This window comes from Hypanus sabinus, chromosome 19 (assembly GCF_030144855.1).
Source record: "Hypanus sabinus isolate sHypSab1 chromosome 19, sHypSab1.hap1, whole genome shotgun sequence".
Classification (NCBI taxonomy): Eukaryota; Metazoa; Chordata; class Chondrichthyes; order Myliobatiformes; family Dasyatidae; genus Hypanus; species Hypanus sabinus.
Window position 1 is genome coordinate 50,319,842 of NC_082724.1, and position 26,839 is coordinate 50,346,680.

At 39.9% G+C, this 26,839-nt stretch overlaps 1 protein-coding gene across 7 annotated transcripts in view; it reads right to left on the minus strand.

Annotated features, from left to right (window-relative positions):
• itpr1b (inositol 1,4,5-trisphosphate receptor, type 1b) overlaps window positions 1–26,839 on the minus strand; it is a 531,527-nt gene that overhangs the window by 155,418 nt on the left and 349,270 nt on the right. For 6 of the 7 annotated variants that reach the window (XM_059944385.1, XM_059944380.1, XM_059944381.1 and 3 more), the window contains 5 exons: window positions 26,551–26,661; window positions 24,587–24,682; window positions 24,385–24,507; window positions 21,165–21,272; window positions 13,987–14,179 (listed from right to left, as the gene is read on the minus strand). In XM_059944385.1, coding sequence (XP_059800368.1) covers window positions 13,987–14,179; window positions 21,165–21,272; window positions 24,385–24,507; window positions 24,587–24,682; window positions 26,551–26,661 — 631 coding nt within the window. Of the gene's footprint in view, window positions 1–13,986; window positions 14,180–14,942; window positions 15,128–21,164; window positions 21,273–24,384; window positions 24,508–24,586; window positions 24,683–26,550; window positions 26,662–26,839 lie in introns of those variants that run through there. The other variant, XM_059944384.1, reaches the window with a different exon arrangement.

A 26,839-nucleotide genomic window follows, 5' to 3' on the forward strand; every position in this document is an offset into this window, starting at 1 on the left:
ACTGGTGCATGGTACAGGCAGCAATCCAGAGAATACAGCAACTGAAGTCCTGCCTTTTAGATTCCGACTTAGCTACCCATATTCACTCTTCAGAACTTCATCCCTTTTCCTAACTATGTCATTGGCACCAATATGTCCCATGACTTCTGGCTGTTCACCTTTCCTTGTAGGAATACTGTGGACCAAATCTGAGACATCCCTCACCTTGGTCGAAGGAGGTAACCATCTGGTTATCTCTTTCACACAATCTTCTGTCTGTTGTCCTAACTATTTAATCCTTTATCACCACCACTCTCCTCTTCCTCCCCTCCCTTCCTAAGCCCTACCCAATAGTATCCAAAGTGTTATTGAGGGTATTCACCACAGGAGTACTATGTGCTTTCGGCCTATTTCTTCTCCCTCTCTCTCTCTCCTAACTGAAACCATCTACGTGCCTTCTGCAACTTAGGTGTAACTGCCTTCATGCAGCTCCTATCAGCTCCTCTTTCTCCCAAATGATCATCCAGTTCCAGTTCCCTGACACAGACTGCAAGGAGCTGCAAGCAGATGTTCTTCTCACAGGTGTAGTCGTCAGAGACACTGGAGGTCTGCCTGACTCCCACATTGTGCAAGAGGAGCACAAGACTGCCCTGGGATCCATTTTCATTGTTCTACCATGGAATAATAAAGGAAGAAAGGAACATGACTGGAATCTTAGTCTCAACCTCTTCTCACAAAAGCCACATAAGCCAAAGACTGTTTCCCCACTGTAACCCTGTTCACTCCCAAAATAGCTGTTCCACTTAAACCTAGCTTTCTTAGTGGCCCCTGCCAACTGTCTAATTATTTGACTGATTTACAAAGGAACAGAGAGTCCTGACAGACTCTGCTTTTTATATCTCCTGCTTCTTGTGACAAATAATGGCTTCTGCTAACCAAAATGGAATAGAAAGTACTGACTGGTATGTGGCTGGAGGTGTAAGGAAAAATGAATAGTGTATTAGATGGCAGCGTCTGGTTTGATGCCATCTATGACAGATTCTTAACTTTCTTGTGGGTTTTCAGAAAGCATACAAGAACCTTCTCATTGCAAATTACATTGGTGCTTGCTTTCCTATACTGTCAAGTTGACATTTAACTCATTAGTTCTATGCTAGCTGTCAGAGCAATCTTATCAATCATATTCCCACACGATGAGCCACAGCCAGTAACCACTGCACCATTACCCCAATCAATTTAATGTACAGATCTTCTGAAGATATGTTCTGTAAGATTTTACTCAATCATCAATCTGATTCCTTTTGCCAGTTTTTCTTGTGCCTCCTTAATAGCTCCCAATAACTCCACAGAACCCTCAAAGTTACAACAAGCTCCCCTCTAGAATGCTGGCACCCATCCTGTGGTCCCAATCTACCCAGGCCAACAACTAGAGTGCAGTGAGACTCAATCCATTTGCTTTGACCTGATCAATTTGACCTTGGATGGTGATCTGAGATGAAAGATTATTGCATTTTCAAGAACGCATTGCTATCTTAGCAAGTGTAATGCTATTTTTTAAGGAAGTTAGTTGAGGGGTGGATGTGGAGAGGATGTTTCTTATGGTGGGGGTATCCAGAACTAGACAGCACAGCCTCAAAACTGAGCACTGGCCTTTTGGAATAGAGATAAGGAGGAACTTTTTTTAGCCAAAGAGTAATGAATCCCTGAAATGCTCTGCCACAGACTGCAGTGGAGGCCAAATCTGTTGGTATATTTAAGGCAGAAGTTGATCGTTTCTTGATCGGTCAGGGCATCAAAAGATACGGCGAGAAATCAAATGGATGGGGTTGAGTGGGATTTGGGATCAGCCATGATGGAATGACGGAACAGACTCGATGGCCTAAATGGCCTCATTTGCTCCTCTGTTTTATGGGCTTAAGTTGTGGTTCAGCTCACTGTTGCCGAACCGCAGTTGGAAACCAGACACATTATTACGTTCTGTTTGAGTGTGTCCATTAAGTATTGTGTACATGAACACTGAAAAGGCTTTTGATAAAGTAACATCTCATGGACATCGGTCCTATCTAATTCTGTTGAAGGCACAGCAGAAGAGTGAAAACATTGGCTCAGAGAACAGAATGTGGCAGTGAACAACTGGGAGGAATATACAGCAAGTCTTCACTGTGGGTGCTTTCTTTGATAAAAATGACCTGGAAATGGAAGCAAAGTATAATTTCAAATTCTGTAGAATGTTTAACATCATTCTAAAAGGATAGATAGATTCCATATTGCCTGATAAATAGGGTGGGCAAAGCAGCATAAAACTAATATATTAAACCTTAAATGGTAACTTTCCAGAGAGAAATCAGTATACACCCAGAAAGTTTTCAGAATCAGATTTATCAGAATAATGTGGGCTGTCTGAATGACTATCACTCAGCAGCACACACATCGATGGTAATGAAATGATTTGAGAGGTTGGTCATGATAGACTGAACTTCTGCCTCAGCAAGGACCTGGACCCATTGCAATTTGCCTATCGCCACAATAGGTCAATGGCAGACGCAATCTCAAAGGCTGTCCACACGGCTTTAGACCACTTGGACAACACAAACAGCCACATCAGGATACTGTTCATCAACTATAGCTCAGCGTTTAATACCATCATTCCCACAATACTGATTGCAGAACCTGGGCCTCAGTACCTCCCTCTGCAATTGGATCCTCGACTTTCTAACCAGAAGACCACAACCTATACAGATTGGTGATAACATATCCTCCTCGCTGATGGTCAACACTGGCGCACCTCAGAGGTGTGTGCTTAACCCACTGCTCTACTCTTTGTATTCACATGACTGTGTGGCTAGGCATAGCTCAAATACCATCGATAAAATTGCTGATGATACAACCATTGTTGGTAGAACATCAGATGGTGACGAGAGGGCGTAAAGGAATGACACATGCCAACTAGTGCAGTGGTGCCGTAGCAACAACCTGGCACCCAACGTCAGTAAGATGGAAGAGCTGATTGTGGACTTCAGGAAGGGTAAGACGAAAGAACACATACCAATCCTCACTGAGGGATCAGAAGTGGAGAGAATGAGCAGCTTCAAGTCCCTGGGTGTCAAGATCTCTGAGGATCTAACCTAGTCCCAAGATATCAATGTAGTTATAAAGAAGGCAAGATAGTGGCTGATATAAGGGAGAAAAGTAAAATTTTAGAAATATTAATTGAGAATAGTATGTTTTTTTTATATATATATACTTTTTATGTTGCGGGGGGGCTGGGGAGCTTTGAATCGGTTACTACGGGATTCACGTGTGTAATCATGGCAATTGCCATGACCCGTACAATAGAGGGGGGTAATGTTGTGTTTTTTTTCTTTCACAACATTAGTAGGGGGGTATTTTGTTTTTTTTTTCTTTATTTTCTATTTTTCTTCTATTCTTTTGCCTGGATGATTGGTGGGGACAATGATTGGAAGGAAGTTGAAGAAGCTTTGGGATCACTTCAAAGTAATAAATCTCCAGGAGAAGATGGTTTTCCACCTGAATTTTATAAAAAGTTTAAAGATTTATTAATTCCTCCTTTTATGGAGTTAATATATCAAGCGGAAAGAACGAATAAACTTCCAGAATCTTTTTCAACAGCTATTTTAATAGTATTGCCAAAAAAAGATAGAGACCTTTTAAAACCAACATCATATAGACCTATTTCTTTATTAAACACCGATTATAAAATAATAGCAAAAATCTTATCTAATAGATTATCTAAATGCTTACCAAAATTAGTGCATATGGATCAAACAGGATTTATCAAAAATAGACAATCGGCAGATAATGTAACTCGGTTATTTAGTATAATCCATTTAGCACAAAAGAGGGAGGAAATGAGTGTGGCAGTTGCTTTAGATGCAGAAAAAGCATTTGATAGATTGGAATGGGATTTTTTATTTAAGGTACTGGAAAAATATGGATTAGGAACATCATTTATAAAATGGATTAAAACCTTAAATACTAATCCCAAAGCTAAAGTAGTGACAAATGGTCAAATTTCAACATCATTTCAGTTAACAAGATCAACTAGGCAAGGTTGCCCACTATCACCTGCTTTATTTGTGTTGGCAATAGAATCACTAGCTGAATTAATTAGAATGGACCCAGATATTAAGGGTTTCAGAGTTAATCAGGAAGAATACAAGATTAACTTATTTGCTGATGATGTTCTACTTTATTTAACATCCATTACATTCACTACGCAAATTATCTTATAGACTAGAAGAATATGGGAAAATATCGGGTTATAAAATAAACTGGGATAAAAGTGAAATTTTACCTCTTACTAAAGGAGATTATAATCAATGTCGATTAATAACTCAATTTAGATGGCCAGCAAATGGTATAAAATATTTAGGTATAAGAGTTGATAATGATATAAAAAACTCATACAAATTAAATTATTTACCACTTTTGAAAAAAATTCAGGAAGATCTTGAAAAATGGATGGCATTACCAATAACATTAGTAGGTAGAGTAAATACTATAAAAATGAATATATTCCCTAGATTACAATATTTATTTCAATCATTACCAATACAATTACCCCAGAAGTTTTTTCAAGAGTTAAACAAATATGTGAGGAAATTCCTCTGGAAAGGTAAGATGTCAAGAATATCGTTGGAAAAATTGACATGGAAATTTGATTTAGGAGGATTACAACTTCCAAATTTTAAGAATTATTATAAAGCAAATCAACTTAGATTTATTGCATCTTTTTTCGAGAAAGATAAACCGGCATGGATTAGAATAGAATTAGATAAAATAGGAGAAAACGTACCAGAAGATTTTATATACAAATGGGAATCTAAATGGATACGGGAAAAGAAAGAATCTCCTATATTAAAACATTTGATTGATTTATGGAATAAGATAAATGTTGATGATGAGATAAAAAAATCTTTATTAGCAAACAGATCTTTCATTCAAAATAGACTTATTCCTTTCACAATGGACAATCAACTTTTATATAATTGGATTCAAAATGGGATTAGATATATAGGGAATTGTTTTGAAGGAGGTATATTAATGTCATTTGATCAATTAAAGAATAAATATAAAATATCAAATAACACTTTATTTTGTTACTTTCAATTAAGGGCTTATTTAAGAGAAAAATTAGGTCAAACAATGTTATTGCCGAAATCTAATGAAATAGAAATTTTAATTCAAAAAGGAAATATTAAAAAATTTATATCTTGTATGTATAATTTGATTCAAAGACAGGCAATTAAACAAGGAGTCCATAAGTCAAGACAAAAATGGGAAAGTGATTTGAATATTAAAATTGAAGAAACAAATTGGTCAAGACTATGTCTTGATAGTATGACAAATACAATAAATCTTCGGTTAAGATTAGTGCAGTATAATTTTCTACATCAATTATATATTACACCACAAAAAATAAAAAAATTAAATCCAAATTTATCGGATCAGTGTTTCCGATGTAACCAGGAAACTGGTACTTTTTTACATTCGACATGGTCTTGCCCTAAAATTCAACCTTTTTGGACAAATTTAAGACTTTTACTGGAACAAATTACAGGAACACAATTTCCTCATAATCCAATATTACTTTTACTAGGTGATATTGAAGGGATAAAACCGAAACTTAAACTAAATAAGTATCAGAAAGAATTTATAAAAATTGCACTGGCAGTAGCCAAAAAAGCTATTGCAGTTACTTGGAAATCGGATACACATTTAAGTATAGACTCTTGGAAGAAAGAAATCTATGGCTGTATTCCATTAGAAAAAATTACTTATAATTTAAGAGATAAATATGAAACATTTTTGAAAATTTGGAGCCCTTATTTACAAAAGACAGAATTAAATATATAGATGCTCTGAAGATGAAACAATTGGTTATTAGGGGAAAGAAATAAATATACATATTAAAGTTATTACGAATTCCATGGAGCATGTGGAGATCTTCCAACAACCAGGCATTCTTTCTTTCTTTCTTTCTTTCTTTTTTTTCAATAGGGCAGTCAGGGGGGAGGGGTTAAGGGGAGGGGGGAAGGGTCATATACATTGTTTTTTCATACTTCACTTTGTAACTACTTAAAAATGCAATAAAAAAAGTTTAAAAAAAAAGATAGTGGCTGTACCTTATTAGGAGTTCGAAGAGATCCGGCATGTCAACAAATACACTCAAAAATTTCTATAATTGTACCATGGAGAGCATTCTGACATGCTGCATCGCTGTCTGGTATGGAAGGACTACTGCACAGGACCAAAAGAAGCTGCAGAAGGTTGTAAATCTAGTCAGCTCCATCTTGGACACTAGCCTACAAAGTACCCAGGACATCTTCAGGGAGTGGTGTCTCAGAAAGGCAGTGTCCATTGTTAAGGGCCTCTAGCACCCAGGGCATGCCCTTTTCTCACTGTTACCATCAGGTAGGAGGTACAGAAGCCTGAAGGCACACACTCAGTGATTCAGGAACAGCTTTTACCTCTCTGCCATCCAATTCCTAAATGGACATTCAATCTTTGGACACCACCTCACTTTTTAAAAAATATACAGTATTTCTGGTTTTACGCATTTAAAAAAATTTATTTAATATATGCAGTTGATTTACTTGTTTATTTATTATTATTATCTTTATTTTATTTATTGTTTTTTCTCTCTGCTAGTTTATGTATTGCATTGAACTGCTGTTGCTAAGTTAATCATGCTGGTGATAATAAACCTGATTCTGATTTATTATCACCTGCATGATATGTTGTTTTGTGTAATATATAAAATATACAATAAATTACAAAAAGAAATATATATATATTTGTGGGATCTGGGAGTAACTTGAAAGCCTTTTCCAGAGTTATTATAGGCATGAGAATCCAAAGGGATCATTGCCACTATAGCCTGCCCTATTTGTTTTATGGTGTAGTCACTGATTTGCAACAGGAATAGACATCACTTCAGGAGGGCAGTTTCACTATTTGAAGGGCCACACTCATTTCACACATCAACAACAAATTTCCCGACATATGTGAATGATGATAAACCTGATTCTGATCTGGGTTTTCACTGCAGACTGGGAGTGGGAGGGGAGGGAGCAGGAAGCACCAGAGAGACATTCTGTAATGATCAATAAGCCAATTGTTTGGAATCAAATGAGCTGGTGTCTCAGGGCTTGGTGTGTTTGCACCCATGCCACTCCCTGCCCTGGCACTCCTCTGCCACCTGTCCCACACCCCTCCCGCAGAGCTCCGCCCTCAGTATTCCCAACATCCTTTGCTCCTGTCAGATTTACAAACTCACTCTCTGCTCCACTTTGACAAAAATAGTACTGTGCAAAACCCTAAGACTTGTGCACAGTACTGTAGAACCCTCATGGTGTAGTCACTGCAATGTTAGGATATTTTGAAAGGAAATCAAAGGGGACATCTTGTATGGTGGACAAACAAAGAGGTGATTACTTCCTGGGCTTCCACATAAAATTTCAATAGATGTTCCTCTCCCTTATTTGTGGAGACTTCAGTCCCTCAAGAAAAGTAAGGTGGTGCTAGGGAGAGGATATCAGGGATTCCACTAAGTACTAATACACATTCCAGAGAATGAATAATTCAACAGAAGATTGACAGATCAGACTCAAGTAACCACTGCTATTATTGTATTAAAACAAGTTTTAATTGTGAGTGAGTAATAATTCCTGTTTGGCTTCCAATTAAATAGTTATCTCATTCTTCTGACGCTCTGAAGGAACTCTTCAGAAGCAGATATTGCCAAGTTTAATGCTTGTACTTGCTTGCCTGTTAGCAGGTGTTGTTTCTAGCAACACATATACAGCACACTCGAGTTGCGAAATGGGCACCAAGCCACAAAGATTGACACCAATGACCAAAAGGTAGCACTAGATATTGAATATCAAGCAGGGTCAAAAGGGACCTAAGACAAGGACATCCTAGATCTGGCAGAGTCAAGAACAATATTAGGACGTAGGGGGACATTTCTATGTTGAGAGATAGAAAAAGGTGAAATTATAAAAGAACTAAACATGCTAATTTTAAAAATACAACATTATGGGAGTGGGAGCCAAAGCAGAATATAGATGGGCAAGTTGGAACAGATATCAGGTTGGTTGCAAACAGAATTATATTAATGCATTCTTATCATAATTTCTTAAGAATAAAGTAAACGTGAAAGTAAAACACTTCAAGGTAGCTGCAGGTATTTTTAGTGCAATGTTTGTCACATACAACAATGGTTGAACTTTGCTTTTCTCCATAAAAGAGAAAGGGTTTAAATTAACTGCAGGGAGAGGTTAAAATCAAAATGGAGACTACTACAGTTAAGAAATAAATTTAAGGAAATTTTGAAATGCTTACAACATCTGTGACGCGGAATAGAAAAGCAAGTCAGTCTAGGTCAGACATCAGATTTCCAGGAACAGCAGAGGAGGAACCAGACAGTATGCAAATAATGACTGATCCAGTCTTGAATAGATTAGATATTCTTGCAGCAAAGTACAATTCATATGCACAAGTTTCAAAGAAATATTGTTATCTAAGTACACAGAGCACTCAAACATACTTTATTAATTCATTAAGGTGTCCAGGAGCTGACAGACCACAATAACAAAGATGTACAAAGTGATGTACAAAATCTGTGCTTGGAAGATGCAGGTTAGTGACATTGCAAAGTTTGTTTGTCACTTTTCAGCATCCCTAAGAGCAGCAATAACTGACCTTCCCTTTGAGAAAGTGGTGCTGACCTGCCTCCTTAAACATCATCCCATCCTTCACCACCTGGACCATGTCCACACATTACCCGCATCACTCATAGCCCAGACTGTTGTCCGTACCTCACTCTCGACCCTCACTACTCAGTCTGTCTCCACACCTCTCCGCCTGTCCCACACCACCCAGTCCACGTGTTGAGCGTCGGAAGGGTGAGAGGACATAGTTAAGTAGGAAAGGAAGCGACCTGCAGCTGGTTGGTGTTTTGAGCAGCGGCCAATCAGTGACTGGTAAGACCAAATTAAAGCAAGGCAGCGACAAGCAGAGTGGCCATTGTCAGAGTCAGTGGGGGGTTTTGAGGCTTTAGCCCTTCAAGGCTTCAATCAAAGAAGGCAAAAAAAGCTATGGACAGAATTATTTTTGTTGCCTACAGTTTACTGTTTTTCCTTCTTTATATATGTGGAATGTGTCCCTGACAACTTCACCTGTGATATGTGCATCCAGGACAGCTTCTAACACTCCATGCTAAGGAGATGGAGCTGGAACTGGATGAACTCCAGATCATTTGGGAAGCTGAGGGGCTGATAGATAGGACACGTAAAGAGGCAGCTGTGTCAGGGTGCAGGATATAGGAAACTGGGTGATAGTCAGGAAGGGGAAAGGGGTTAAACAGCCAATGCAAAGTACGCCTGTGGCCGTCTTCCTCAACAACAGATATACCATTATTGGGGAGGGGGGGGGGGATGATCTAGCAGCAGGAAGTCACAATGTTCGGGTCTCTGGCTCTATTACTCAGAAGGGAAGAAGACGCGAGCTGTGGTGATCAGGGATTTATTAGTTAGGGGAACAGAAATAACGTTCTGTGGACAAGAACAAGATTCCAGGATGGTATGTTGCCTCCCAAGTGCCAGGGTCTAGGATATCTCGGATTGAGTCTTCAGAATTCTTAAGTGGGATGGTGAACAGCCAGAGGTCATGTTCTATATAGGTGGTATATGGTCAATATACCAATGACATAGGTATGAAGAGTGATGAGGTTCACAAGGTAAGTTTGGGGAGTTAGGTGCTAAGTTAAAGGGCTGGACCTCTAGGGTTGTGATATCAGGATTGCTACCCGTGCCACGTGCTAGTGAGGCCAGAACTACGAGGATGAGATACAACTTAATACATGGTTAAGGAGTTGGTGTACGAGGAAGGGCATCAGATTTTTTGGATTATTGGGCTCTCTTCAAGGGAAAGTAGTACCTGTACAGCAACACACACACACACGCAATGCTGGAGGAACTCAGCAGGCCAGGCAGCATCTATGGAAAAGAGAACAGTTGACGTTTTGAACAAAGATCTTCTATCAGTCCTGAAGTATTGTAGGAAAGGTAGATAAGGCCAGGGCATGGATCAACACCTGGAATTATCTTATTATAGCCACTAGTGAGACTTGGTTGCAGGAGGGGCAGGACTGGCTGCTCAATAATTCAAGGTTCTGTTGTTTTAGACATGATAGAGTGGGAGGGATTAAAGGAGGAGGAGTGGTAATATTAGTCAGGGAAAATGTCACAGCAGTGCTCAGTCAGGATAGACTGGAGAACACATCTAGTCAGGTATTATGGGTGGAACTGAGTAATAAGAAAGGTATGACCATGTTAATAGAGCTATATTATAGACCACCCAATATTGCATGGAATTTAGAGGAACAAATTTATAGAGAGCTCGCAGACTGTTGCACAAAAACATAAGGTGGTTATAGCGGTGGTTTTAACTTTCCACTTATTGACTCAAACTTCCACACTGTAAAAAGACTAAATGGGATGGAGTTTGTTGAATGTATTCAGGAACGTTTCTTTAATCAGTAAGCAGAAGTCCCAGTGAGAGAATGTGTGATATTTTATCTGCCAATAACAAATGAGACATGGCAGGTGTCAGAAGTTTGTGCAGGGGAATACTTTGCATCTAGTGATCACAATGCCATTAATTTCAAAATAAGTACGTAAAAAGAAAGGTCTGGTCCACAGGTTGAGATTCTAAATTGGAGAAAGGCCAACTTTGATGGTATCAGAAAGGATTCTGCAAGTGTGCATTGGGATAGGCTGTTTTCAGGCAAAAGTGTACTGGTAAGTGGGAGGCCTTCAAAAGTAAAAACTGGAAGCACAAAGCTTGCATGTTCCTGTCAGAATAAAAAGTAAAGATAACAGGTGTAGGGAATCTTGGCTTTCAAGCGATATGGAGGCTCTGGTTAAAGAACAAAAGGAGCTGCATAGCAGATATAAACAGGTAGGAACAAATGAGGTGCTTGAGGAACACAAGAAATGCAAGTGAACACGAGAAATAAATCAGGAGGGTTAAAAGAAGGCATGAGATTGCCCTAGCAGATAGGTTAGTTTAAGGGGAATTTGAGGGGAAACTTCACTCAGAAGGTGGTGAGAGTGTGGAACAAGTTGCCAGCACAAGTGGTGCATGCAGCACAGACTAGATGGGCGAATGGCCTGCTTCTGTGACTATGATTATCAGTTGTCCCACGTCACTTTTGGACAAGAGGTCATAGGATTTAATTTGCAACTGTTATCACAGATCGATAATTAGACAAGTATCCTTATGGATGTGAGAAATTCAAAATAAAGCCATTTGGTAATGCTATCATGGGTGTAAGTACATTAGTTACGAAATAGTAATATAACATATGGCAATTTGCTGGAGGAACTTGGGAGGAGGGGTTGAACAGCATTTCTGCATCACCAGTAATCTAGCACGATGGCATTGCACAAGGCAATGAGAGAATTGGATTCCCGAGTCATAACTCATCTTCTATATTAGTAACCTAATACACGAGCCACTAAATGACCATGGAGAACACTACAGAACGACAATAATCACCACTTCAATCAGCGATTTGCCCTGTTTTTGATATAATACAAAGGGTTAAAATAACTTTTACGGAACAGTTTCAACAATATTTTACATCAGTGGTTATTATGACCAAGGAAGGACTAAAGTCCAATTCTTCACTTTAAAATCACTTTAAATTCATCCAATTGCCTTCCAAGCATCTGTCATCAACCCTAAACTAATTTTTGAAATTAATTTTTCATATTGTACTACTAAACAATACCAATTATACCATCATTATTATCAGTTTATCATCAGGTATGTTATGGGCAGATTAGTAGGTTAATTTACCACTGCAAATTACCCTTAGTGTGAAGGTGAGCAGTGGAATCTGTGGGAAGCAAGGGAAATGTAATAAAATGGACATGTGTAAAATTGGGCCCTCTTTGGGCTAAAGGGCTCTTTTCCATGCTGCATCTCTCTGATGTTAGCACCAGCAACTTCTGAATATTTCATTACACTACAGCTAGTTTTGTTATCGCTTACAATTGCACTGTATCTTTGGATCTTTGTAACCAATAGTAACAGGCTCAACTTTGGACAAAATGGGAGCCCATCCCTTTTTCAAACAGATTAAAGTTTGCACAGTGATTATTTTTTCTGAGGAATTGGCATCAACAAATATACGTTGCTTTCAGCTATAATATTTAACATCAATAGAAATACAGCTATGAGACAAAAGAATGTCTTCACTAATCCAGCTTGTACTACCTCCCTTGTCCCCACTTTCTCATTCTGGCCTCTTCCCATTTCATTTCCCGTCCTGATGCAGGGTCTCATCTCAAAACATTGACTGTTTACTTCTCTCTATAGCTGATGCCTGACCTGCTGAGTTCCTCTACCATTTTGTGTTTGTTCTTCTGGATTCCCTGCATCTGCAGAACCTGGTGTTTAAAATTTGAAATTGAGTTCAAGATGCTAGAAGTTTTATTTGTGAACACATGAACACAATCTGGACATCAGATCCCAAAATCAGGATGTGTTAGCCTTGTCCCAACAGGTCCCCTTCAAGCGTTTACGTCAATGGTGGTGGACAGACCAGCACTTCAGGGCAGCTTTGAAGGAGTGCTGCACTGTCAAAGTTGCCTCTTTGGGGAGAGACGTTAAACAAAGGTACTCAAACCTTAAAGATCTTGCATATTATTTTGAAAAAAATAGTAATGTGGTTCGCCTTCAACTGATATCAATAGGAACTTACACACAGTTGTTCATGGGAGCTTGCTATGTACAAAGTGACTGCCGCATTTTTTATGCTTCAAAATAACTATGCTTTAAAAACTCTTTTGGAATAGAATGCTTCCAGCTCTCTTGAAGTTGTGAAATTTGCCACATAAATGCAAGACTTGCTTTTCTTTTAATCTCCCAATCTCTTTGAGATATGTTCAATTTAAAATGGGCATAAACAATGAGACTCTGAAGTCACACTATGATACTCATTTGAAGGTTAAAATTAAAACTATCAATTCACTCAACTTTTATTGACACGAATAAGTTGCTGAATGTTTAACTTTATCTGTGATGCAACTTGCATCATAAGAGCGCAGTTAATTAAACCAAGTACAGAGGAATTCTCAGAAAGGATTAAAGACTTTAAGAGCAATCAAAGTATTACAAAGGGAAAAAATAAGGCTGCTCAGAATATAAACTTAAAAGAAAACAGTACACAAGTAAATTGCTTTTGGCACAATCATCATTAAATGATTTAATTGGAAACGTATTTCACCACCTACATTGCATGTGTGGACTGGTTTTGAGTAATTATTTATTTAGTGTTACAGCACAGAGTTGGCCCTTCCAGCAAACCCCAACAAACACCTAACCTAATCATGGGACAATTTACCTCCCCTGTATGTCTTTGGACTGTGTGAAGAAACTGGAGCACCTGAGGAAAACCAACACGTTCCATGGGGAGGCTGCACAGATTCCAAACAGAACTGCACTGGAATTGAACTCCTAACCCCTGAACACCTCAGGCTGTAACAGCAGCACACTAACCACTACGCTACTAACCATGCTATCCAAGGATCCATAATCACTACCACCAACAGTTGTCCTTGGGCTCTGCTCATTTTGCCTATGGACTATCAACTACATTAATACTTCGCGAAATCGTGAAGGACTGTTTTATTTTTATGGTTAAATGCCTCAGTAAAGTCAGATATAAAAGGAAAAACATTCATCAAGATAAACAATAGTTGCATTCTCAATTTTTACTTCTCAAATGAAAACTACAGATGAAAAACAAGTGCCCTTAACGGACTACTTTACAAATCAACAAATGCAAAGCTTGCAAGTTTCAACGTTATGTGGTGATAATATCAAGGGGATGTTGCGGTGTAGAGAGAGGAGAAATGGGACCAGTGTTTTATGCATTGTTACCTGCATTAGTTTAAAAGTAACTCAACTAACCTCGAAGCTTCTTTTGCCAGTTCATTTCATTGAAGAGGTCCTCAGAACTCAGGAAGAAGTCATTTATCTTGCTGCCTTGCTCATCACGCTCAGTGGTGTAGTACACACGCAATTTGGATTCCTTGGTGAGGAACTCACAGATATTCGGAACAGGGAAAACAATCTGTTCCATTGTGCGATCCTGTCTTACAATCTAATTAAAAAGACATTAAAAGTTTGCCTTAATAACCTTTGCATGTTCAAATTTACTGTGTTTATTACTCAACGTGTTCAACCTAAACACTATAGGTAACACATTTCCAATTACTGGTATTTCAAGAAACACATTTCCAGTTATTACTTAAGAATGAAGCTGTATGTTAACACCTGTAATGAAGAGTATTTCCTTATAAACCAAATGGCTTAAGGTAATTCCAGAAAATATTTTTGTCCACTTGTTTTCCAAAATATTTTTGAAATCCAAGTTATATTTCAAATATTTTTAACAACACATTATAATATTTTCCCCATTCCCTTACAATAACAACAGAACATTTCAGGAAAAGATCACTGATTGGAAACGTGAACTCAGTTTCACTCTGCAGACCCGATGAATGCTTACAGCATTTTCCATTTTTGCTTTGGATCTCCAGTATTGGCCATGTTTTTGCTACTGACAAGAGCACCATGCCTCTTCTGCCAGCTTCATTCCACCCCAAGTCCAGCATCCCTGACAAGCCCAAAATCAAGTTCAGCCTCAATTGTACTTATTAACTAACTACCTACAGCCTACAAGGCAGTAATTCCACATGCACCTCTCTTATCTTTTGAGATCCTAATGCTACTCTCCAGGCCTCATCCTGTCAAGAAGATGGCCCATGACTGAGTGGTTCAAAATTATCGGACAGAGTTTTCGAATACACCTGAGAATTCAAAGCACAGATAAAATTCCTTTAGTTGTTAAACAGTACCGTCAATGGGAATTTTGGAGTGATGGGTATCCTATTGTTTCATATTCTTTTCTTGCTCCATAGCTTTCTAAAGAGAGTCCAATGTTCATGTCTTCCAAACCTTTATGTTATATGTCTCGTATTTATTGTTCCTTTTCATAGTTCAGACAGAGATTAGCAGAATGTGATCAGATATTCTTTACCCTGATGGCCTAGAAAGAAGATGAATTTGTGGGTAATGAGAGGCAACAAAAGGCACACAATGTACCCTGGGTGGAGGATATCGCTGTCCATCACCAATTAGTTCTTAGAGGCACTTCACATCTAGCCCTGCCCTGAGCAAAGTGGGCAATCTAAGACCGTAATCGATAAGAGAAACTATATCAAGAGGTAGATTGACTTGTGTTCATCCCCACCAATCTACCTGTGGTAGTTGCACATGTTCCTCAGGTGAGGCAGGAGTGAAGTCTTTGTTAGACAAGAATCCTACACTAACACTGCCTCTCCCATCATATAGTGTGGTTACCACTAGGTTAGCTGGTACAGATCCAAAAACACAAAGCTGGGAAACCATGAGGTTCCAACTTAGGGTCCACCTTAATGGTTTTGGCCCATGGCATAAAAAAAGGTGGTTGGGAGCACCTGATTTTGGCCAAAGGAATACTGCATTTCACAATGACCCAGCCTAATCCCATCAAGGCAGGTGACTAACACCAGATGAAAAACCAATTGAGGCTCATTGACCTGAAGCAATGGTGCTCCCACCTGCTCTCTGCACAGACAGAGTCAGAGTTGTACAGCACAGAAAGAGGCCCTATAGCCCAACTTAGCCATGCCACCAAGACGTCTTTCTCAATTGGTCCCATTTGCCTGCATTTGTTCCATGTCCCTCTGTGGTGAACTACATATACCTGTCTGGACACGCTCCCACACCACCCCCCGGTATAAAGGCAATTGGAGGCACTGCTCCTCCCTCAATCTCCAGGATGTTGTGTGATGGTCTCTCGTTGCTGATAGTGCTCTCTCTTCCAGCTAATAAAAGCCTGTCTCTCGCCTCACATCTCCGAGAGTTATTGATGGTGCATCGCCCTCTAAACCATTTTCACCCATGTAGCTCACCAAATAGCTCTAAAACCTTGCAACTGTACCCAACTCTACCACTTTGTCTGGAAGCTCGTTCAACATACACAACACCCTCTAGGGGAAGCTGACTTTCACGTCCCCATTACAACTTTACCCCTCACCTTAAACCTACACTCACTGGTTTTAGATTTCCCCCAGAGACTGTAACAATCTACGTTATTAAACCTCTCATGAGATAAGCCTCAATAAGGTCACTACCTTGTTTTGTTTGCCCTAGGGAAAGGCCCCTGGCTGTACAGTCTTTCTTTATAAATTAAGCTCTATTTGATCAGCTCAGTATTTAGAGTCATGGAGCTCTCCCGCACGGAAACAGGCCCTTTGGCCCATCTAGTCTGATGGGATTAGGCTGACCTATTATTCCACCTAGTCCCATCAACCTGCACTTGAACCATAGCTCTCTATACCCCTTCTTATCCACGCACTTATTGTAATTTCATTTAAGTGCTGAAATCAAACCTGCATCCAGCACTTCCACTAGTAGCTTGTTCCACACTCTCACCAGCCTCTGAGTAAAAAGTTTCCCTTCATGCTCCCCTTAAACACTTCACCTTTCAACCTTAACCTATGACCTCTTGTTCTGGTCACACCCAACCTCAGAGGGAAAATCCTGCTTGCATTTACACCTCGTAATTTTACATTGTTATATCAAATCTCCTCTCATTATCCTACACTTCAGAAAATAATATTTTAACCTATTCATCATTTCCCTATAACTCCGGTCCTCAAGGCACGACAACACACTTGCAAATTTTCTCTGTACTCCTTCAATCTTATTGATATCTTTCCTGTAGGTAGGTGACTGGAACTGCACAGATATTCCTGACCCACCAATGACTTACAACTTCAACAGAACATTCTAACTCCTGTACCCAACACTTAAATTTATGAAGGTCAATGTGCCAAAGGTTCCCTTTCCATCGTCTACCTGTGATGCCACTTTCAAGGGATTACGGATCTGTGTCTGCTGATCTAGAACGGTCAGTTTTTGTTTCGGATCATCAGCATCTGCACTTTTTTGCCTTTCCACTAGAGGTTCAGAGGACTCTGATGACTCAAAGAACAGCAAACAACAGCCAAGGACTGCTTGCATAATGAAAAGCAGGCATGGGGTGTGAGAATACAGAACCAAGCAATCTCAAAATTAACAAATCTTCAAAACCTGTGGTTCTGTCCTGTTTAACTGATAACAATGGTGGATAATTAAATAAGGGAGGGAAGGAGAGGTTACAGTCAAGAGGCTCCAAGTTACACAGATCCCATGAACATGTCTGACCTTAGTGATAATGGAGCTCGGTAGGTACAGTAGCTACAACTGGTGTTGGAGTTACACATATTAAGTTCAAGTAGTTGTAACCATTTCCTGCTCAAAGTACTATAACTTGTTTACTTAAACATTGTTTATTTAGTATATCTGGCCCAATGAGCTGGCACCACCCAACTGCAACCTTATGGTTAATTAACCGATACATCTTTGGTATGTGGGAGGAAACCAGAGGCATGCAGAGGAAACCCATGTTCTCGTGGGGAGAGTGTACCTCGAACCTGGGTCACTTGCGCTGTAATACTGTTAGGCTGGCTGCTACGCCACAGTGCCGCTCCCCCACCCCCCCCCCCCACCACAAAGTACTCATTGGATGATTGTTCTCAGCATTATCAATAGGTTTCAACCATTAGAAATGACTATCTATTAAATGAGTTCACTCAGAGTGAATGGGAAACAGGGTGTGCTACAGGCAGCAAAGATCATAGGTTATCAACATTCATTGGTGTGAAGGCCTGTGCTCCAAGACTTAAATACACACACCTTCTAACTTTTCATTAAAAATGTGAAGAATCTGCTCCAAAGGTTTTGGTGCCAAGCCCCTGCAGTTGTTCCATTCACAAGAAATTGGAGAAGTGAAACAGAGCAGGTACTGGGCACGACTCACAATACCTTCAACTAGTTCCTCTACTTTCTTACAATTAACCTCCAAATATGTCCTGACTTAGCAACCCTTTTGTTTTTCCATTCTTGGAGGCACATACAGTAGATTGTAGTCAGATTGCAAATGTTGAGATGGCCAACATCCAAGAAAGTGCCAATTTCAAAGAGAACAAAAGACGACAACAATTACCAGCAGCTAAGATGCTCAGTTTTCAAAGATGGTGGGGACACAATTAGGAATAGATGTGATCCTAAGTCTTAAGAGAAAAATATCTAAAGAACTACATTATCTGATCAGACGTTGCCATTTAAATATAGTTCCTTCCGTGCTTTTAAATTGGGTGTAGGGGTTCAGGAAGTCACGAGATGACAGTGATAATCTTCAGGCAAATTTCACATTTATTAATAGCCACAGTCCTTCCTGCCAATCAGAAGAACATTAACCAGTGACTCAGTATCTGTATCACAACATAGAACTACTTCCAATATGGCTGGCACAACACTGCTGGCCGGAAGGCCTGTACTGTGCTGTTTGTTTGATGTTCTAGTAATAGATGCATACACTTACTGAAGGATAATACTGAAAAAGGAGAACTAGGAAAGCAAAGAGGAGTCACAAGGATATCAATGGCAGAGAGAGTTAATGGAAATTCAAAGAACTTTTAAATTAATGAGAAAAGAACAATCAGATACTGAGCAGGGTCCATTAGGGACCACAAAGTTGAACCCAATGGCCCAAAATGACTAAGTTCACAAAAGGAAGAAAACCTTGCAGTTGGAAAATTCAGAGAAGGGGAAAGTGAAACTCCAGAACCTCTCCATGTCTTAGCAGGCTTAAAGGTAATAAATTCACAGAGCTAGGTGAGATTTATCACAGGCTACTGTGAGAGGCAAGGGGAAAGATTGTTGTGGCTCTGGTCAAGATTTTTAAATCATCACTGTCCACAAGTGAGGTATCAGATGATTGAAGGATGACAAATGCAGTCCCTTTGAAGGGCAGCAGGGAAATGCCAGGCAATTACAGGGCTGTGAACCTAACATCAAGGGTGGGGAAATTATTTTAAAGAACTCATTAGCGATTCATTGGTAAAGCAGATCTTGACTGACTAATCTGACAGAATTATTTTCGAGATGGCAATTAAGCGTTACTAGTAGTTGTTTACATGAACTTCAGTTAGGCCTTTGATAAGATTCAGTATGGGATACTATTCCAAAAGGTCACAGCCCATGTGATTCAAATTAGCTTGCGTGTCGGAGACACCCAAATTATTCTTTGAGATTGAATGCCCGTTACTGACAGTATTCCTCAAGGATCAGTGCAGAAACCCTTGTTGTCTGTAGTATGTGTAAATGATGTAGGACATATATCAGTAAGTTCACAGATGACACCGCTATGTGGACAATGTGGATGGTAGTTTAGGCTACAGGGCAATGTAGTGGTCTGAGAAACGGCAGATGGCGTTTAATCACAATAAATGTGAGGTAACACAAGAGATTGTAATGAATGTTGTGATTACTAATCAGGCTGAGGATATATACTATGAATGGTAAGGTCCTTGGAAGTAATGAGAAAGAGAGGCTTGTCCAGATATCCTTGAAGTTAGTAGCACAGGAGGATAATGTGGTTAATAAGGCATATTGCATACTGGTCTTCATTAGTTGGGGCACTGAATACAAGTGCAGGGAGATCAAGCCAAGTTTAAAAACCTTAGCTGAACGAGTTAATATAGTTACAGTGGATATATAATGGAAAGGAGATTTTATGTGTTGGAGAGGGATTTCTGGAGATGGAGCATTTCAGTTAAGAGGAGAGACTGGAGAGGCTAGGTCTGTTTTTCCTGGAACAGACATTAAGAGGTGAGGCGACTGAGGGATGGGGGTTGGGGGGGGGGGAACATTAGTGTAGCAATTAGCCTAGTGGTGTTACAGCACCAGCTGTCATATCAGGGCTCAATTCCTGCCCCCGTCTGCAAGGAGTTTGTGCCTTCTCCTTGTGGCCGTGTGGGTTTCCTCCCACATTCCAAAGATGTACAGTTAGGGGTCAGTGAGTTGCGGGCATGTTACGTTGATGCCGGAAGCACGGTTACACTTGCGGGCTGCCCAGCACAACCCCCGCTGCTTTAAGTTGATGCAAACACTTCACTGTATGTTTCAGTGTACACGTGACAAATAAAACTAATTGTCTCTTAGGTAGGTTGCAGAGTGCTGTTCCTGTTAGAGGTGAGTAAAACTGGAGGATAAAATATTTAGGGGAAAGAACGTAAAGAAATTTAAAGGGTTTTTCACCCAGACAGTGGCAAGTATCTGGAAAGAATAGCTGGGATAGTGGAAGCAGAGTTACTGACAGCATTGAAGAAGTGTCTAGATGAGTCCTTGAATTTCCTTGGCATAGAGGGTTATGGGCCAAGTGACGAACAACAAGTTTCGATGTAAATTTAGTGGGAATTAGTAGTTTTCAAATACAATATATTAAAGATACATGCCATGCTGCTGTATAACGCCATGGAGGATTACACCTGGCAATAAAACTAAATGGGAGCATGGATTTCTGGCCAGAAAAGACAGCTTTGTATAGGAGCAGCACTTAACATCTGCCTGCCCAATCACAAAGTGCTTTTTCCTGCTCAAAGTTGCCAAGCAGTTGGCACTCCTTCCTAATCCTTTCCACACATCAGAACAGACTCCGATTTTGGACTGTTTTAACTCCAATTTGTAGCATTTAATGATTGAAAACAATAAAGATTACATCACATTGCCTCCTTCATTTCAAGCAGTTTGGTCATGGGATACCAGAAGCCTCCTCTTCATCAATCTATTCTATTGCTTTTTGGTCTTTTGTTGCAGCTCTTATTTGCCAACTTAGTCAATTATTGCTGCTGTTGAAATGTCACAAGTGAGAGCTAAAGGTTACTATGTGACTCGGGCCCAGCTTCTATTATCTTGCTTCCATTTCCAAGATAAGCCCCTCCCCCCACTCCAAAACAAATAATCTTTTGAGTCATAACCACAACCCAACTACAATGACTTGCCTGATAAGGTTTTATTTTGTGTCTAGACCTTCACCAACCCTTCACTGGAATACTTCTGAACACACGTTGAACATCAGTGCATTCCTCAATGCACACCAAGGACTTTGCAAGTAAGATAACATCCAGTTACCAATTTACTTCCTGCTTACTGACCTCAATCTGAGCAGTGTGCTTAGCGTAATATTCCAGAGCTTCATCTCCTTCACCCATTTGATTGCCAGGCTTCAGCATTTGTTGTAGCTCTTTGTTATGACGTGCCAACTGCAAGGGTAAAGTAGATTTAACGTAGAGCAGTTTCTTCCCACATGCAGTTAATCTGATCAGCCATTCCAATTAGCCCCCACCCCCCTCTATCTCAGTCACCGCACAGTAAATACCTTAATCCACTTTTCATACTGGTGTTTACATTGGAAATACATACTGGTATTTATGTATATATGCATGTTTTCCCATATCTGTACTTCTAAAACTTTATTTTTATATAATTCCTTATCCTGTATAATTGCTGAGTGTTGTTCTTGTTGCATGTGGCACCAGCAAACCACAGCAATTTCCTAACACAAGTAAAGGCAAATGGCATACAAAGTAGAGTATTCTGAGTATTGTAATTTCTTGTGAACATATCTTTGGGTTGACAGTGCAGGACCAAACCTGTTACATCCCTTGGAGCACAAGTTCAAAAATAACCTGAAATATCTTGTTTTAATAATGACTCAGGTCTCCTCCGTTACCTTTTGATCACTGTTCCTGCACACGTGATCCACTTATAACCACATAATAAACTGCTTGATCTGTTGAACTTTTCTTCAAAAACAATCATTTGCCAGTAAATGTACACCGGTAGCTCTGTCATCTCATCTCTTCAGGAAATCTTGGAGATGACAATCAAAAACAGAAACAAATACAAATGCTAGAAACCTAAAATAACAACAAAAATTGCTGGAAATACTCAGGAAGTTAGGTTGCACTGGTGGGAAAAGAAACGGCGTTAATGATTCAAATTGAACACCTTTCAGAGTTAAAAAGGTGAGGGCAGAGTTTCTACATTGCCTGCTACTTTAATTACCTTTCGAATTCTGTCTCTGACCCACCAATCTGTGACCTGCTGTACTGTTACAAGCAGGCCTAATGCAAACCCAGCTCATTGTTCACCTGACCATATTGCAACCTTGTGCACTGAATTCTACATCAGGTAACTCGCTTTCTGTGTCAGTCGTCTTACCCATCATAGATGTAGATTGGGAGACCGCTTTGCTGAGCACCAACGCTCCCTCCACCAGAAAAGTGGGATCTCCCAGCGGCCACCCATTTTAATTCCACTCCCTTTCCGACATGTCAATCCATGGCCTCCTCTACTCTCGTGATGAGGCCACACTCGGGTTGGAGGTGCAACACCTTACATTCCATCTGGGTAGCCTTCAACCTGATGGCATGAATATCGATTTCTCGAAATTCCTTTAATGCCACCGCCACCTCCTTCACCTTTCCCCATCCCCTTTTCCCTCTCTCACCTCATCTCCTTGCCTGCCCATCGGCTCCCTTTGGTGCTCCTCTCTTTTCTTTTTTCCATGGGCTTCTGTCCTCTCCTATTAGATTCCTCCTCCTCCAGCACAGTCTTTTTCACTAACCAACTTCCCAATCTCTACTTCACCCTGTCTCACCTTTCCCAGTTTCAACCAACACCCTGTGTTTCTCCTTCCCCTTCCCCCATCTTAACTCCAACTCATCATTTTTTCTTCAGTCCTGATGAAGGGTCTTGGTCCGAAATGTTGACTGCACTCTTTTCATAGATGCTGCCTGGCCTGCTGAGCTCCTCCAGTATTTTGTGTGTGTTGACTGTACTTACAATTTTCCCTTTTCTTCCAAAGTTTTACTGTAGCATCATCAATCTTGTTGACATCCCAACAAACTGTGGTGCACTTTGCTTGAATTGCATCTTGCACTTCCAGTTCCATAAGGTCTTCATTGCTTAGCTATTCAGCATGAGATTCAAACAAGTAATATCATCCTCATCAATTTCAGCCCGTGATTAATTAGAAGGGGCCAGTGCCTTCTTCATCACATCTAAGGTCTTGGAAAAAATCTTAGTAGTCAACAATGCATAATTTGTTATTTCTGATGGCACTGACTACTGAACAATCAAAATCCAATGCCTCACCAATTTTTAAAGGTGCTCCTTCCTTTGCAGATCACATAATTATATCCATTTTAACATCCATTTTGATCGTTTTCCTTTTCCTCGATGCAGGGAAGCATGGTTATTGCAAAATACTGTAAGAATTATATAGTACAGTCTTCTGAAGAATCACAAACACTGCTACAATATAGCACTGTAAGGAAGAGTGCTATTTCTGCAGTGGGCTCGGCTTGTTTTGCATCAGGCATTCCTATTCACCCAGTGTGCACAAGAAATTAGTTCTGCTGTTTGCAGCAATAAATGTGTATGCATATTGTACTTTAAATTTATGGTAGCATATTTGTACATAGGGGTGACCATAAATCAGGCATTTGTAATATGGAGACAGCCTACACCGAATGGCAGGTGAGGCAGTAGCTTCCTCCTGCTCCTACTTTATTGTGTTCTGATTACACTTTGAAAATTATATGCTGCGGATCTCATCTTTCCAAGAAAAAACCATCATTACTAAACACGTCCATATGTTTCAATGCAGCTGCGGAAGTTCTTGCTGATGGGCAAATTGTGTAATATATTCGGAAAACAAAACACACAAGTAGCAGTAGTCAGTTGCACGACTGGAGCAAAGTTAACAAGGTTAATTGTAGTTTTCCCCTGTGTGCTACAAATCGCACATCAAACTTGACATCAGGAAGGGCAGCCTTGAGTGTGGCAAGATGCAATGAGCATTTTTCATGCTGAAGAACACTCAAAAGGAATTTTGTCTGTCTTGACATCAGACGTTAAACATGCCAGCCAGTAAATTTAAACTACAAGGATCAGATGTTTTTCTCAACTGAAAAATGGAAACAAATCTAGCTTTACAATGAAAACAGAACATGCTGGAAACACTCAACAGGTCAGGTGGCATATTTCGGAAGAGGAACATACACTGAACGTAACAGGTTGAAAGCTCTTCTCTTGGTTTCTCTTTCTGTAGACACTATTGCCAGCATTTTCTCTTTTCATTTCAGATTTCTAGCATCTGCATTTTTAAAATTTCCACTTCTTTAATGTCATGTTTAATATATGAACAAAATTGGAACAAACAAAATATTTTAGAGGCTTAAACAGCTAGACAGAAGCTAGTCAACATCCTGTTGTTCTTGCCGCTCCCTTCTCTCGAACTAATGTGGACACACTACTTTTCTCCCCCATTCACCTTGAGTGAGCTCATGTTTGACATCATTATCTTACCTGGTGAGCAAGAATGTAAATGTTATGGCCAACATTCCTGGGTGATGCTGCATGATCTTCACCATCCTCTGTTTCCTCAAACTCTACCTCTCCCTGCAGATATGCCTTCTTAATCACCTCCACCTAGGGAATAATTATTTCCATCAACAATCTCTCTTGGAAGGTGGGAAGTTAATGTTCAAGAAAAATAAAGACTCCCTACCAGCTCCTTGGGCCTCATGTTGTACAGTATTCTCTCCGCATTTTCACTGTCATGTCTACTTTCCATTATTGCCAGCAGCAGCTTAGAGGCATTATTCTGTTTTAAAAAAAAACACACCACATTAATGTATAGAAAAGTGACATTTCTTGTAGCAGTTGAACTCTGACAAGAATGATGACATTTTAAGATTAACATCAGATAATTATCAGGTATGGCAAACTTTTCAGCCAACCACTGTTTCACCCAAACCAGAGAATTAAGGAGTAACTAGCCAAATTGTGAGACTTGTGAATAGATGATAAAAAAGGTGCCGTCCATGAAGAGATTGAACATGGAAGAGTGGGGCATTGAGTGTGGGAGTCAGTAAATCAAGTTGCAGTTTTATAAAACTTTGTTTAGACTGTACTTATAGTAACGTGTGCAGTTCGGGTTGCACTATTACAGGAACGATGCAGAGGATTTGGAGAGGGCACACCAGGGAACTGCCTATATGAGAGAGAGATTTAACGATAATAAGACACTGGTCAAACTTAGATTGTTTTCTTTGAAGCAGAGGATGAGGGGAGATTTGACAGATGTTTATAAAGTTATGAGAAGCTTAAATAGGGCAGATAGGCAGAGTCTGCTCCCGAGTGTAGAAATGTCAAGAGCTCGAGGACATAGCTTTAAGGTGGAAGGTTTAAAGGAAACTTCTTTTTTAAAAGCACACAGCGAATAGTATGTACACAGAATGCATGGCCAGGGGTACTGGAAGCAGATATGAATATGGAGATATGAAAGAGGCATTTAGGCAGGAAAATGAACATGCAAGGAATGGAGGAATATGGATCACATGCAGGCAGAAGGTATTAATTTAACTTTGCATCAGGGCCAACAGAGACAAAGTGGGCTTGTGGGCCTATTCCTATGTTGTATTGTACAGTTGTACGGTCTTTCTACATTGGTGCTGACCATGATGCCAACCCGGAGGTAAGACCTTTACAAAGAGAATGGTGGGTGCATGGAACACACTGCCAGGGGTGGCGGTAGAGGCAGATATATTCAGGAAAACTCCAGCATAAAAGAAAATTGGAGGGCTATGCAGGAGGGAGGCATTAGATTCTTAGAATAGGTTTAAAGGTCGGCACATCATGGGCTGAAGGGCCTGTACTGTGCTATAATGATCTTTGTTGTGTTGCGTACGCAATTTCCCTAGGAATCAATAAAGCGTGTCTGTCTGTCTATCTGTTAATCCCACCTGCCTGTATCCTTCTATTTCTTGGCTGTTCATGTATCTGCCCAAATCCCTCAAATTTTGCTATCACATCTCTTTTTAGCCCCTCCCTTGGTATTGTGTGCCAGGCACCTTCTGACCGCCAAAAAGTAATGCAACTTTACTTTGCTACAATATAGTTCTATTATAACAACAGTGACAATCAAGTATTTAATTTCTCATGCAATTCAATTGCCAACCGGCAGCCCAGTACAAGGATGAGATTGCATGAATTCATTCTTTAGTCATCAGCTCTTCTTCTGCTCTGGCAATCACTTGGAATCAAGGCAAATTTACTTCTGCTTGGTTTTGTTGAGTTCTAAGGTGGCTAAAGAAACTAATCGGACCAACACTGTCTTGCGTTGTGTGGAAATGCCACTAAGTAATGATCCAGGGCAGGTAAGGTCTGGAGTTGGTTTAGGATTAAGTACAAAAGACGTATAATTGCGGCAGCTGCCATTTTCTAATCACCATAAAGTACTCAGTTGTATTGACATCATGGAAACTTGATGTGAGAATACCAGGTTCCTCATCCAAAGGTCCTCTTAATTAATTTCTGCCACAGCCCAATTTCTTCCCTATCAAAGACTAAACAACTTAGCAAAGAGGAATCTAGCCCAAGGTTTGGTGGCCCTCCCAGTGGCATACCTATACCATCAGGAAATAAATTTAAAGTTCCAGTAATCAATTTTGTACAGCCCACCCTGCTCACCTTCAATTCCAGCACAAGGTCCATTCTCTTCTTTCCCAAAGGATTGATATCATTAAGAATTAGTGCAATGATAATGTCTATTCCATTTGATTCATGGGTGGCAATACAGTTCTGTGAAAACAAGTTAAATAAAGTCTTTTTAATTATGCTTCTTCTTTCAAGTTAGGGAACAGCAGCTTTGGAAAGCCAAAGCATTTATTTAGTGATGTCCCCATTCACAGAAACAGTACTTAATTGCCCCACAGTTGAATACCTGTGGTTTGTAAACTACCTGCATGAAGATATTTTA